The sequence below is a fragment of the Alnus glutinosa genome, chromosome 5 (genome assembly GCF_958979055.1).
Source record: "Alnus glutinosa chromosome 5, dhAlnGlut1.1, whole genome shotgun sequence".
NCBI classification, from domain to species: Eukaryota; Viridiplantae; Streptophyta; class Magnoliopsida; order Fagales; family Betulaceae; genus Alnus; species Alnus glutinosa.
The window spans coordinates 30,511,195-30,526,931 of NC_084890.1; the positions used below are offsets into that span (position 1 = coordinate 30,511,195).

The window sequence follows — 15,737 nt, forward strand, 5'->3', positions numbered from 1 at the left end:
ATGAGATTTGAACAGATTTACATAGCAGGACTTTTTGAGCTCTCAATCTCTAATAGTCACATTTGTTCTTCATTTTCATTGAGAATGTTGGAATGTGTTGCCTCTTTTCCTTATGTGAAGAATTTTAACTATGTATATGTGACTTTTTGCTGATATTTTTGCTTCCCCCTAGACCATCAATCTTTCTGTCAACCGTGTTTCATCAGTTCCTTTGAAAGGATAATAATAATAATAGTCATAAGCTTTTGACATGTATGCATGAAAGGATTTAGAACCACTCTTGAGCAACTTTTAGTTTTATGATCTTCTGATTTTATTTATTTATTTATTTTCTGCCCAAAGGCCGGGTGTAACAGTACTATTAGTGTTAGTGGGCTGAATTACCATTAGTATAGTGGGCTGAATGGGCTTGGCCCATTCCACTTATTAGAGTTTAGGACTATGTCTATATAAGCCCATTCAGCCCAAATGAACTGTTATTGGATTTTTAGGGTTAGGGTTAGGTTTACTGAATCATGAATGTAATTGGAGTGAAACTGAAGAAATGGAATAAATATTCAGTAATGAGAGAATTGATAAACAAACAGTAATGGAATTTTTTTTTTTTGATAAGTACAATCAGTAATGAAAATTACAGAAATGAAATTGACAATTTGAGATGTCCGGTTTCCAGAACATTTCGATGTGCTCAACCTCCAATTACCAACTCACTAATCAGATTCAAGATGATTTCTACAATTGGGGAAACGGATCCTCTCCATTTCAAATGAAATGGAAAGGAGTCGATTAGTGAAAAAGCAGTGGTAAAATTGTCATTTCAAATTTTTAGACAATTTTGCCCCTACTTTTTTCACTGGCCGGATCCTCTCCGTTTCAGATCCGTTTGCTACAATTGGACTTATGGCCTTATATAGACATAGCCCTAAACTCTAATAAGTGAAATGAGCCAAACTCATTCAGCCCACTGTACTAATGGTAATTCAGGCTACCAACACTAATAGTACTGTTACACTGGGCTGCACAATGGGGTAGCCTGCCCCTACACAAAGTGCAAAAGGATTAATCAAGGAACTGACCTGACCTAAAGCCAAACCATTTTTGTGTAACCTGAAAGCTGTTTCACTCCAAACCATTTCATTGTTGCAGAGTTAAGAGGGGTCAGTGAAGAGAGTCCCATAATTTGTGTTTTTGTTTTCTGTTATCAAAGTAATATATTAACCAACAATTTGAAACACAAAAACAAGTTTTTACCTTTATCTTATATCAGAACACTTTTTTCAAATCAAAAATAAAAAATACCCCAAAACACGTTAACAAATATTCTAGTCATTTGTACTTTTCCATAGCAAGTCAACAAAATCATTTAATATACCCGTGTTTGAGTGCATATTAGTCAAACCAAATTGGTTTTTCTTTCTTTCTTGGTAATAAGTTTTCTGGTTTCTCACTTTGGCACCAAACTCTAATAATTTGTCTCGAAGAAGTTATTATTTCTTCAAGCATAATTTGAATGAGATGATTGTCTGAGAATATTATATCACAGATTCCTGTTTCCTGTTTACTCTTCAACAGTAGTGTGCAAGCAAATTGTTTTATCAACCGGTCTCGTACTCCATTATTGACCCAACACTGACGCTTACCAGAAGCTGCTGCTTCTTTGTTTTACTCTTCTTCTCTTTTACCCTTTCTTACGGACGATCCATTCATCTGGGTGTTTCTGAATTGATTGCTTCCGGATAGTAATACATCTGAAATTTTTGAAAGGTAAAGAGATCCCACACAATTGTACTGTCTGAAAATGTGAGAGAGCCTCTACACCCCCACCTACCTATTCGGGCAAATGGGCTTCATAGGAGCTCTTTCACATTTGTTAACAATCTGAACAAAAAAGTTGCTCGAGATTCGGATCCCAAAATCAACTTCTTCATGGATGGTAATGAACTCCTAACATGAACAAAGCCCCCGCTAGATAAAAGGTCATGTGTGATAGTTCCAAGCCTAATTGAACTTAATGGTACTCTCTATTGCAATTGCTCCTTGATTGGAACATCTGCACTCCCAAAGCATTCCAAAGCTGTTTTATTGAGATTCTCTATTATTAGACTATTTGGGTTGCATAGACCATTTGTCCTGAACAGATATATCATGCATCTTAAGCTGTTCAAAGCAGATAGGTCTCGCAACTCTTTCTGTAAGTATTCTAGTATGAACTCACAAAATGCAGTCATTTATCCATGACATCAATTAAAGCATTCCAAAGCTGTTGTATTGGGATTATCTGTTATTAGACTGTCTGGGTTGCAGGGCCCATTTGTCTTAAACAGGTAGATCATGCATCTTAGGCTGTTCAGAGCAAATGGGTCTCACAATAAGTATTCCAGTATGAATTCATGGAATGTAGTCATTTATTCATAACATGATCAATTAAAGCATTCCAAAGCTGTTGTATTGGAATTCTCTGTTATTAGACTGTCTGGGTTGTAGGGCCCATTTGTCCTGAACAGATGGATCATGCATCTTAGACTATTCAGAGCAGGCGAGTCTCGCAACTCTCTTTGTAAGTATTCCGGTATGAACTCGCGAAATGTAGTCATTTATCCCTGACATCAGTTTGATTTAATTAATGGCGGAACCTTGACTTCTTTGTCGAGAGTAAGAACATGACTGGTCTGAATTTTGAACTCCGTGGTCGGTCTGTTAGAATACGGAAAGCGACCGGAATGAGCTGCATCTTTTCTTGCTTTGCTGAAAGGCAAAGCCTTTTTGAAAGAAGTCTTGAAAGGGGTTTACCGGATGATATACTCATACGAAAGAATGTGTGTACACCCACAGCTTCGGAAGGACAGGAGGCAACTTCTTTGTTGTGTGATTTTGTATAAAGGAGTTGAAAGAGCAAAAACAAAGAGAGATGGTGAATATGCTGATGACCCATTGACCCTACCACCATCTTTGATTATGCCATCATGTTGCATGGGAGGTCGGCATCAATTTGTGGGTCAAATAGTGTAACGACCCAGAAAGAGCGTCGGACACATTTGTGTATGGCTAAAAAAAATTAGTTACTTTGGAGCTTTTTTAAAATCATTTATAAAGTCAAATCTTATTGGAAGCAACCCATTTGGCCGGCTGATGTGCCATGCAAGTAGCCTCAATCACACATATTAAGGAACTAATGTCGGACATAGCATCTATATGAACTACTTATATTCCCAATATAGGACGGAAGGGTTACAAATAGGCGGGGGTGGGTTGACTTGATAAAATTATTTGGTATTCGAGAATAATGTTTAACAAGATTGATATCAAAGTAGATAAAATTTTCTCTGCAAGGATCATTGCAAATAAAAGTAAGGTTAGGTACCAAAGAGAAAATTTTGATATATTTCAATATTACTGTTTTTGAAAAGCTATTTTTGATATATTTTCAAAATTTTGTGTATTGAATTGTTTGTTAACGTTTATGTTTTGAAAAGTAAAAACAAAAGAGAAAAGATCGAAAAAATCGGCTTTGTTTGTTAAATCATTCTCCTCACTTTCGTTTTCTATTTTCAAAACAAGTATATTAACAAACAACTCGAAACGCAAAACAATCAAAATCATTTTTACATTTATGCCACGTCAAAACAAGTTTTCAAACAAAAAACACCGTCCCAAAAAGCATTAACGAAGAATTTTTTTTATTTTTTATTTTATCAAACAAAGCCGGTGATTATTTGGTGGTTTCTCATCATCATGACGAGATACATTTGGGTGGCACTAATCAATGTGTATCCTTAAGCTTAGATCTAATTAAAATTAATTGGTATATGTATCATAGTTTTTTCTTGGTTCCATTGACTTCTAGTCTTCTTCATCATTGATCATGCAATTTCAAAGAAAATGCAACAATGGCTCATGCTGCATGCCAACAAGCATATGCAAGTGGGATAGATTTTTATAATTGTTGGTCGTAGCCAATGTATTAGGTGGAAATTTGTCAGCATTATTAGAATAAATTTGTAGTCAATTAAAACCATAATTTCCAAATAAATTACTGAATATACGCTTACATTATTAGAATTCGTCAGCAGAAGCTAACTTATTATATTTGAGCTTCACAAAATCTTGTTTGGGATTCGAGAAAATGACGATTTTCTAATATTGAGGTTCAAAATTCAACTGTCTCATCCAATAAATTTTACAGGCAGCTAATCTATTTTGTTTGATAAAATTCAATGCGAATTATTGTATGTTCAAGACTTGATTTAACAATGATCTTAATAAACTTTTAAACTTGGCTTATTGGATGAATTTTCCACTTTCAACCCTTCAAAATCATTGGCAGAATTGTCTAAATAATCTTGCATATTCTCCCATACAAACATTCAAATAACTTAGTTTTAATAACCATAAAAGCAACAAATGGAGAGTAAATTATTCTTCCCTTTTAAAAATAAAAAATAAAAAATACCAGATTTGAATTTTGATCTCAAGTAATTTGTTCATTGAACAACATGATTTTAATTTATTGGGGTAATTACCTTTTCCCCCCATGAACTGCCGGCCTATGTCATTTTGCCCCTACGAACTACCACTTCGACCAAAAGAGAGCATCAAACTACCATTTTTACACACTTTGACCCCTTCCGTCAGGTATCCCGTTAACTTGGATGGAATATGCCATTTTTTACCATTAATTTTAATTTAAAGACCAAAATGCCCTCTACAGTAATTACTAAAAAATATTAAAAAAAAAAAAAAAAAAAACCTGAAGGAAAAGGGGTGGCTGCCGGCCGGGTGGCCTGCGAGCCACCCCCAGAGGTGGCTCCGGCCACCTCTGGGGGTGGCTCATGGCCCACCCCGACCTAAGGGGTGGCCGCACGGCCTCCCCATAACCTGGGGTGGCCGCGAGCCACCCCAGAGGTGGTCGGAGCCACCTTTAGGGGTGGCCGCACGGCCTCCCCATAACCTGGGGTGGCCGCGAGCCACCCCAGAGGTGGTCGGAGCCACCTTTAGGGGTGGCTCGCGGGCCACCCACGGCCTCTGGGATGGCCGCGCAGCCACCCTAGAAAAGACGCACGGCCACCCCTTAGGCCAGGGTGGGCCGCGAGCCACCCGGCCACCTCAGGGGGTGGCTACTGCCACCCCCTTTTCCTTCATTTTTTTTTTTTTTTTTTAAGATAAGGGTATTTAGGTCATTTTTAAAATTGAGTTAGGACATTTAAGTCTTTGCATGAATTAAACTGACGGAAGAGGGCAAAGTATGTAAAAATGGTAGTTTAATGTTCTCTTTTGGTTGAAGTGGTAGTTCGTGGGGGCAAAATGACACAGGCCGGTAGTTCATGGGGGGAAAAGATAATTACCCCTAATTTATTCTATCGGGCTGAGAAAATTAGAAGGAATTAATTGTAATAATTATATCCTAACATTCTAATTATATATGTATTTCTAAGTTGTTAGTTACATAATATAATGATTTTTTTTTTTTCTCTTTTCGATGAACATCTAATTGAAATGAGAGGTGAATATGTTGTTATGACTAAAAAAGAATTAGGTTTGCTTAACCTCATTCTGGAAGGAGATGCATTGCCAGTAGTAAATGAGATCAACTCGGATTACCCTTATCTGAGCTAAATTGGGCACTGCACTGATGGGATTAAGTCAACACTGAACTCTTTTCGTCACTATAATGTATTTCATGTGAAAAATAAGGCAAATTTTGTTACTCATGCTCTAGCAAAAACAGTTATGTTTAATAAAGCTTTGTTAACTAAACAGGGATAGCGACTTTTGCATAATCCCTCAAGTTTGGCGGGATGTATTCTAAAAGCGAAGTATTTTCTTAGAGGGACTTTCCTAGAGGCTACTCTTGGCAGCCGGCCTTCATATGCTTGGCACAGTATTTTTTTTTTTTGCCAAGGATCTTTTTCAAGAGGGTTTGGTTTGGAGAATTGAGAGTGGATCAGATGTGATGATTTGGGGGGATAAATGGATTTGAACAAGCGTGGTTTGGATTTGGATCCTTTCTGTATGTTCTATAATTTGGAGCAGGAGACCATAATGCATATTTTGTGGGAATGCCCTTCCACTACGGATGTGTAGGGGTCGGCTAGGAGCAACATGCAAAAGTGTTCTAGTGCAAGGACGTCATTTCAGCACTTCTGGAGTTTATGTTGGCGAGATTTTCCATTGCAGAGTTTGAACTCAATGCAGAGATTGCTCGAAGAATTTGGTTTAGACGAAATGCAGTATTCCATGGAGGTGAGTTTATGCATCCTAAGTTTATAATAAAAGCATCTATTGATTTCATTGCTGCTTATCGAACGGTTATGGAAAAGGATGCCAAGGTTGGCGGATTTGGAGTTGTACCAACTGTTTCTCTGAGAATATTTTTTGGAACCCACCTCCTATTGGCAGTTATAAAGTAAATTGCGATGCTGCTCTAGATCATTAGAACGGTAGTATGGGATATGGTTACATTGAGAGGGATTATAATGGTACAGTGGTGGCTGCGGCATGTCATTCGGTGATGTTTTTGACTGAACCTATTATTGTGGAAACGCTTGCGACTTTGAGGGCTGTAGAATTTTGCATAAATAGAGGATTTTCTCACAACTTTTGGGAGGGAGATTCTTTGATTGTAATAACTGCTCTTAATAAGAGGGATGAAAATTGGCGAAGGCATGGGCAAATCATGCATGACATTGATATGGTTCTTAATTATTTTCAAGGTTGGCGTTGTTGTTATACAAAGCGGTGGACTAATAAGGCAACTCATAGGCTGGCAAAGGAGGATGTCTTGCATGGCATTGATAGAGTTTTGTTTAATTTTATCCTAGTTTTTCTTGCTATTGTAGTGAATTCAGAGAAGCCGTCTTCGGCTTTTTAAGGCCTTTTTAAGGCTTGTTTTATACAATGAAATATTAGTGATATTTTTTTTAAAAAAAAAAAACTAGTTGTTTTTAATGTTTTGAATACAATACGGGTGGAATTTCGTCCACCTTATGTTTATGGCATTGTTTTTCAAAAGTCTTTATGATCCTGATTTTGACCTTAAGGTTTCTAATATTATTTATAAAGATGATTTCTTGTTTAAAAAAAAAAATAGTTATCTAAATGGTAAATTTAATTATTTAATTAATATTATAAACAATTTTTAACTAAATAAAAAAAATTAGTAAATTTATCAAAAAAAGAGAGTATATATTTCCTTATTCTCTATGTCGACACAAACACGTTAGAATCTTCGTGTCTCAAACATACTAGCAAGCGCCTAGGATAAAGACACGTCAGCCAAACCCAAGGATCCTCGAAAAGTCCACGCTGAGTGGCTGAGATCATCGTCATCTTTTATTACTTTGTAGCGTTCGGTTAGAAAAGACGGCACGTATCACGGTATCAGTGTGGGATTAGCGTGGTCATACGCGGGACGTCTCTTTCTTTGACTTTCCGGCTATGGCAAGTACGCGTTGACTGCGCTATACGTGGCGTGATCGTGACGGACAGAATTACTGGTCGTGAATGTTACGTGCTTCTAAAGGCTAGTGAAGAAAAGACACGTGGAGCGTCTAATTCAACGATCTTTGTGGTGCTGGCCTTATTATTGGTCGACACGTAGCACTGGCAGCAAAATCTCCGTGTTGAGTTTTCTTTGATTTTTACGTTTTTTTTTTTAAAATAATAATAAAAAAAAAAACAGAAAAGAGGTGTTGGATGGAGAGTGGAGACCAGTTTAAGGTGAGTTGGAGTATGTGATAAACTAATAAAAAATATAAAAATGATGCAGCAAGTAAACAAAAGTAAAGTAAATGCGTAAAAAAAAAAAAAAAAAAAAAAGTAAACAAAAGTAAATTACTAATTAGAAAAGAAAAAAATTACAAAAATCCTCGTGAGGTTTAATGTATAATTCCTTACATTTACACCTCTATTAGCCAATTGTTAGTAATTAGTTGTCACTAAAAAAATTTCTTAGTTATTATCCTACCAATAATTCATAAAAAATAAAAATTAAAAATAATTATGAATTGCTCTTAAAGGTTATATTAAGAGAGCAGTTATGAATGCTACAAATTTTATTACAACTTTATTATAAATTTATGTGGTAGTTTGTGTGGCATTTACTATGCTATTTACTAATAATTAAATTTTATTATAACTGATGTGACAATGCTGCATGGACTATTACGTCAATTTGTAATTCTAAGTGACACTTACCATGTCTATTACTAAAAAATTAAATTTGATCAATCTGTAAGGAATTATAATAAAAATTATAGTACTTCAAATATTTTCCTAAAATTGAATCAATATTTAATGCTTAAGTCATTTTTATTAAACTACTTAAGTCCTAACTAACTTTTGAATCGGTCATTGTTAAAAACAAATCAAAGAATTAATTAAGATTGCTACGTTAATATCGTAAGATAGATGTAAGATAAAAATATAATATATAACATTAATCTTTCATTAAATAATAATTGCATCCTACATTTTAGGAAAATATTAACGTCAAGCTTTTCCTAAAACGCAATTTTTTTTTAATAAGATCAATCTTTATTGAATAAAATTCAATCACCTATAGCACAAAGGCTCACTATAAATAATATCAGAGATACAATTTAGAATTTCTTCAATCCAAACTCTATTTATGGCACACAAAATTGCCTATTGGGGTATGGTATGAATAGCTGTATTAGCATTCCTCTTGACATGTTCGATTATCCATGATCTCAGCGGACTCAACTCAGATTTGATTCCATCCACAATATGTCCAAATTTGTTCAAATTATTACATGTTTTCACCGTATTTACAATTTAGATGACATCTCCTTCCAAAACTATATTAGGAAAACCCATCTCTCGGCACAACTCTGCGACATGAAAAACTGCCAAAGCTTCAACTACAACAGGTTCAACTAAAAAGTTCTTTGTGGTATTTCATGCAGCTAAGACTACTTTTTCATAATCCCGAACAACAATACTAAGTCCAATACACTCATTCTTCTTATCTACAGCTGCATCCTAATTTACTTTATACATATATGTAGGGGTGTCTATCATGTCACTTATCACCCTCTTAAAGTCATCAATCGACATGTTTGCTTCACGGAACAGTTTTTGAGGTGGAGTAAACTCCCCTCCATGTACCACCTCATTTTGACGAAACCAAAATTTTCAAGCCACAACCACCGTGAGCTTTAGATCCGACACGTCACAACGCTTCATAAGGGTTTCAAACAGATTAAAAAAATTATGATACAAATTCGTACCGTGTGCCTTGAATGCAGTCTTAATGAAGTGGTGGCAGATGTAGGTGGAAAATAAATATAATCACGAATTTAATCGTGGGTGGTGGTTTATTTGAGTTGAATTTGTTTTGTTGACTCAAATTCGCTACAGAAAGTCTCTCAAATCTCGTGAACGACATTAAGACTGAAATGTTTGTATTTTTATTTATTTATTTTCTTTCTTTTTTTTAATTTTTTAATTTTTTGGTCATTGATTTTTCAATTGCAATGAATCCTGTCTTTTTCTTGGGGCAGGTAATTCCTGCAAATGTCCTCTGTTCCTGCCAACTTATAGGGCCAAAGTAAAGTAGACGTTAAGCCAAAGTTTGAATAGGAGATTTATTCCAAGTTTCAGGTCTCTGGCACCAACCTATAGGTGTTGGACTAGGAATTTATTTATTAATTTTTATTATTAGGTTGTCTCAAATTTTGTAAAATTCGGACAAAGAAAGAGGTTGTAAGACTTATATATTTGAATAGTTTAAGATACGAGATCCATCTGTTTGGGACATGTGACTTTGCAATCTTTTTTTTTAAAAAAAAAAAAAAATTATTCATAATTTAAGAGAAAGGGATTTCGGGGGATCTACTTTACCGAGACGGGTGACCTTGCAATCTCTATTATTTTAAATTACCTAAATTTCATAAAAAAAAAAAAAAAATAATCTTATTCCTAGGAGAAAGCCTTTCTTAGTTTTATTTGTTGTCCTTTGGGATAAATATTTATTATCTAAAAATAAACAATTCCGTTGTTATGAGGAGTTGGAGTACATCTAATTTCCAACCATACCATGAATGTAGACCATCGTCATATTGCTGTGATTTCCCTATTTTTGGGTTTGATACAAATAATTTAGCCGGCAGTCATTGTTCAACCAACTTCAATTTCAAAAACGAGTTGAAAAAGGGTTACCAAGATAGAGTTAAATTGAATTGAAGGAAATTTATTTAGTCTAACTTATTAAATTGATGTATTCCTATAGAAGCACGTGATGAATAAAATTTTCTCAATTTCAAAAGAAATGAAAAATTTGAAATGTAGAGGTTCTATTTTACGCTTAAGAATTTATTTTATGCATCGAACAATGTAGGTCAAGAGACCAATAACAAACAAGTACCGCAAGAAAAAAATGAAAAGAACTATGAAAAAGGAGTAAACGAGTGCGTGAGATTGTCAGGAGGAAAGTGGTCGGGGGCCTGCAATGCACCTCGGTCGGATGTGGAACAGGTGATAAGCTGGTCTGTCGATTGACTTGGGCCGTGGATTAATGTGGATTGCGGCGGCTGCCTAAACCCGGGATGTAGTCATGCCAGTGGAGACGTCGTTGTTGCAATCGTGGTGGGCAGAATGCTCCATGTCGATGCGCTTCGGCTTGTGAAATTTAATCTAGACCATGAAATTTAATCTGACAAGGAAGTGGTGCCACGTATTTTAGAGTTTTTAAAAAATGTGACAACATATATACCATTAAATATGTGAAATTTAATCTAAACCATGAAATAAATTCTCTTGGTCATTTTTTAATAGGATTAACATATGTCAGTTTAAAATGCACGTGAGAACCATTGCATTAAGGAAATATATCAGTTTAATAAAATGAAAAGTAGATAAATTTTCTCCCACCCAATTTGAATCAAACCCCCCCCCCCCCCCCCCCCCCCTTTCTTTGATTGTTCCCTATATTTCGTGTAAAAAGTAAAAGCCAAAAATGAAAGATAGCACCTAGCTAGCCTTTAACAAATTCGCATAGTCTAAACTCAAGCTTTATAGATTGAAATCTCTACACTCTATGCTACCCAAATTGTGTAAATAAGTTTTAAATTGCACATTTATTTATTTGGACAGGTATGTATCTTATAGAATCTTTCATAATTGTTGTTCAAATTACTAGCAAAATTATTGAAGATCTTAATACTAAATTAGTATATTTGATTGATGGTGCCCTAAATGCAAAAAAAAAAAAAAAAAAAAAGAAAAAAAAGAAGAAGAAGGGTGTGGGGGTACATGATGTTTAAAGTATGAAGCATGAAGTTGTGGGATTACAAGTGGGCCTTTCGAGAACTTTCTTGTAATAAGGTTGTCACACTTTTACCTCAACTTTTTTTTTATTCTTGGGTGGAATTCTCAATTCTGCACTCCAATGTGGGTTCTCTAGTTGGTCAACTTTTGTTTTGAACGTTTTTTTAGTCAAAGTGGAAAATTTGGCGTTTAACTCCAAAACCCAGCTAATACGGCCCGCCAATCTCCACGCCTCCTTAAAGCTGCGTGGGACCCACGGCCTTTATTTAGTCAACCCTTGACGCAAATCCAATGCTGCTTCCTTTACTTTCGGGTAAAAAGGAAAGTAATCATATTCTCAAAGGAAAGTAATATAATAATAATAATTATTATTATTATTAATATTAATACTTACTACTTTAATATGTAAAGCATGCCCCAATAAAAGAAAATAAAAAAAATTTGGGTATAAAATTCAATGTATATAATGCAAGCATAAAAAAAAAGAAAAAAAAATCATTCAAATTGGGTTGAAGGAATCTATTAAACTCATATCTATAATTATTTTGAATATAAATTTTCGCCAACTTAATATTTAAAAATGACATATATTCGTTGAGCATGTGAAAAACGCGTAAAATTAGAAAAATATTATTTTTCGCATGATAAGGAGCCCATGTTATTTTTAGAGACTAGATTAAAGAAAATTTATGTCCTATTATTTCACATGCTCTAAAAACAGATGAGAGTTTAATAAATTAGTTGCGAAGAATTTTCTAAATATTAAAAAAGAAAACAGGTTTCCCATTTTTTCTTGATTAACAAATTTTCAGTTTGGCTTTTCATTATTTAAACGCGAAAAATTAATTTTGAACTTATGACATCAACCCTAAGGGCCTAAGATGTACTAAACCGTAACTAAATGTTATACAAACCATTTATGACCATTTTTATTGCATTAAATTATGGTATTCGTTTGGTATAAAGTAAAATTTGTGACAAAAAAATCTCAACTATTTATTAAACACATATTTGTAGTAAAATGTGAAATACACTAGCATCAATTTTATTTTATTTTATTTTTTTTTTTAAAAAAAATTCTAAATAAGATTTGAATTTAATGTTTTTGTCTATCCTAATTGCACTTATGGCAGTAATTTGTATTTGTGTTTCGAGTTTTGATCGTAACGAAGAATGACTATAAGACTATATAAGTAAACAGTAATCTGACCTATTTAATTAAACAGGTCAAATTCCTCAACCATAATCTGCTAATTTCATGTTAAATTCGTGTCGGGTTCAAATTAAGTCGATGCATAGGCATAATAAATCTATGCAAGTCAATCATAACACGACTTATTTAATTAAACGAGTTAAACATTTCAATTATAATCCGTTAATTTTGTATTAAATTTACGAATCGTGTCAAAAATTGACTTGCCGTGCTTACGTTCAACATAACTTAAGCGCTTTAGAGATTTCCAAAGTATAGATAAAACTGACATATCGATGACATAACGAAGATTAATATGTGTTTGGCCAATCCGTGGGGTGGCTTAGCTAGCTCAAAGGATGACCATATATGTTCTTATCCGACAGACAAAATGACATCATATTACACAAACCCATGTCGTATAATTGGTATATCCAAGCTGTACGCGGGTGATACTGTAAGAAAATTAGGAAGCAATGGACAGGAATCTGGATAATCGTCCGTCAAACCAAATGGTGTCGTTCTCACCCGAGCCTGCAATGCAATGCAACCGGCGTTCAAAGAAAATTCCTAGAGAGAGAAAAAATAAATAAATAAAAAAAGAAGGAAAAAGAAAGCCTTGGAAATTCAGACCCTTTTTCCGCTCGAAAGACGCGGATTCTGCCAAATAAAAAAGTCCAAACACCCCCCATTCTCTCTCCGTCTCTCTAACCTTTGAAGATTCAACCACAACAACAGCAGCTGCAACAACAACAAAGCCAACAACATTAACAAACAACAACTGTTGAGACTGTTTCATAGTCTTTCTGTGCGCACCATTTCTCGGCTTTACAGAGCTACATACCAAGATTTCTGTTTTCTGGATCTCTTCTATATTGGGTATCGTACGCCGATCGAGCAAAAAAAAAAAAAACGAAGAGTTGGGTGTATGGCGACCGCGGCAATATTTTCGTCGTTGCGGAGGCGGAGATCGCCGTCGTTGGAGGCGTTCTTGGCGCCGGTGGACCTAAGCGAGGTCGCTTTGGTGCAAACCCTAGCGACCGTCTCGGCAGAGCTGGTAGCCGATTTCTCGCCCAAGGTTTTCTTCTTCCAGCGCAAGAACTCCCGCTCTCTCATCCGAAAAATCGAGGTCTTCCTCGTCCTCCTAGACTATCTCAAGGACTCGGGCTCTTCCGGCCCGGGCTTGCCTTCCACGGCGGTGCTCTGCTTCAAGGAGGTCTATCTGTTGCTGTACCGGTCCAAGATACTCCTCGATTACTGCGCGCAATCGAGTAAGTTGTGGCTTTTGCTTCAAAACCATTCGATTTCGGGCCATTTTCATGATCTGAACCAGGAAATCTCCACCCTTTTGGATGTTTTTCCTTTGAACGACGTTATTTTGAGTGAGGACATTAGGGAGCAGGTTGAGCTTCTGCGGAAACAAGCTAGGCGATCCAGGTTGTTCATTGATAAGGACGATGAGTCGCTTAGGTTTCGTTTTTTTGGTTTTCTTGATGAGTTTGAGAGTGGGAAGGCTCCGAATTCGGAAGAATTGAGGTTGTTCTTTGTGGAGAGGTTGGGGATTAGGGATGCAAAGAGTTGTAGGGTTGAAATTGAGTTTTTGGAGGAGCAGATTGTGAATCATGAGGGGGATGTGGAGCCTACGGTATCGGTGCTTAACGGGTTCGTTGCGATCACTCGGTATAGTAGGTTTTTGCTATTTGGGTTTGAGCAGGAGAATGATCAGGTGGGATTGGAAATTGGTGGGAGCGTGAAGAGGCAGAGGAAGGGGTTGATCACGCAGGAGATTGCGGATACTTTTGTGACGGTCCCCAAGGACTTTTCTTGCCCAATATCGTTGGATGTGATGCGGGATCCTGTGATAATATCCACAGGGCAGACATATGATCGGAGTTCCATAGCAAGGTGGATGGAAGAAGGCCATTGTAGTTGCCCGAAGACAGGACAAATGCTTGTACATAACCGGCTTGTGCCTAATCGGGCTCTGAGGAATCTGATCATGCAGTGGTGCACTGCTCACGGGGTTCCCTATGACCCGCCGGAGGGCACAGATGGCTCAGTGGAAAGCTTTTCTGCTGTAGCTGCTCCCACCCGGGCTGCAGTCGAAGCCACTAGAGCCACAGCAACACTTCTCATTCAACAGTTGGCTAATGGGTCGCAGCGTGGAAAGACTCTTGCTGCTCGTGAGATACGTTTGTTGGCGAAAACGGGAAAGGAAAATCGTGCTTTCATTGCGGAAGCTGGGGCTATTCCCCATCTTCGGAAGCTACTTTCATCTATGAACCCTGTGGCGCAGGAGAATTCAGTGACCGCAATGCTTAATCTATCAATATATGATAAGAACAAAAGCCGAATAATGGATGAGGAAGGGTGTCTGGGATTGATTGTTGAAGTATTGAGATTTGGGCATACGACTGAGGCAAGGGAAAATGCTGCAGCAACATTGTTCAGCCTCTCTGCAGTTCATGACTATAAAAAGAGAATAGCAGATGAGGAAGGGGCAGTTGAAGCCCTGGCAGGGCTGTTGAGAGAGGGGACTCTAAGAGGAAAGAAGGATGCCGTAACGGCTTTATTTAATCTATCGACCCACGCAGAAAATTGTGTGAGAATGATAGAGGCAGGGGCTGTAGCAGCCCTAATAGGGGCTTTGGGAAATGAAGGGGTTGCTGAGGAAGCAGCCGGTGCATTGGCCTTGATTGTTCGGCAGCCGGTTGGGGCAGAAGCTGTGGGGAAGGAGGAAATGGCGGTGGCGGGATTGACAGCAATGATGCGCTGTGGAACACCTAGGGGAAAAGAAAATGCAGTGGCAGCATTGCTTGAGTTATGCCGTAGTGGTGGAGCAGCAACCACTGAGAGGGTGGTTAAGGCCCCAATGTTGGCTGGGCTGCTTCAGACTCTGCTATTTACAGGTACAAAGCGGGCAAGAAGAAAAGCAGCTTCACTTGCTAGAGTGTTTCAGAGATTGGAGAATGCATCCTTGCATTTTGGTGAATTGGCTGTAGGATATGCATTGTCAAGCAACTCAGCTGCAAACAGGGATTCAAGTTTCGCCGCCGGTGATGTTTCGGTGCCAATGTCCATTTCAGTACCTGTTTTGTAGTGGTAACATCCACTTCATGTCGTTGTCATCCCTGCTTATATGTGTTCCATTTTTGTTGGAAGTATTTACAAATTCTTTCATTGAAATTTACATGATAAAAAAGTTTATAGGAATACCATATCTGATATGTTATTAAAGAATGATAAGTGGTGTTGAGCA

At 36.8% G+C, this 15,737-nt stretch overlaps 1 protein-coding gene across 1 annotated transcript; it reads left to right on the forward strand.

Moving 5' to 3' along the window:
- Window positions 1-13,128: 13,128 nt before the first annotated feature.
- On the forward strand, window positions 13,129-15,737 carry LOC133867758 (U-box domain-containing protein 17). Its single transcript, XM_062304521.1, has one exon. It carries the CDS (start codon window positions 13,407-13,409, stop codon window positions 15,576-15,578), a length of 2,172 nt encoding a protein of 723 aa, XP_062160505.1. The 5' UTR covers window positions 13,129-13,406; the 3' UTR covers window positions 15,579-15,737.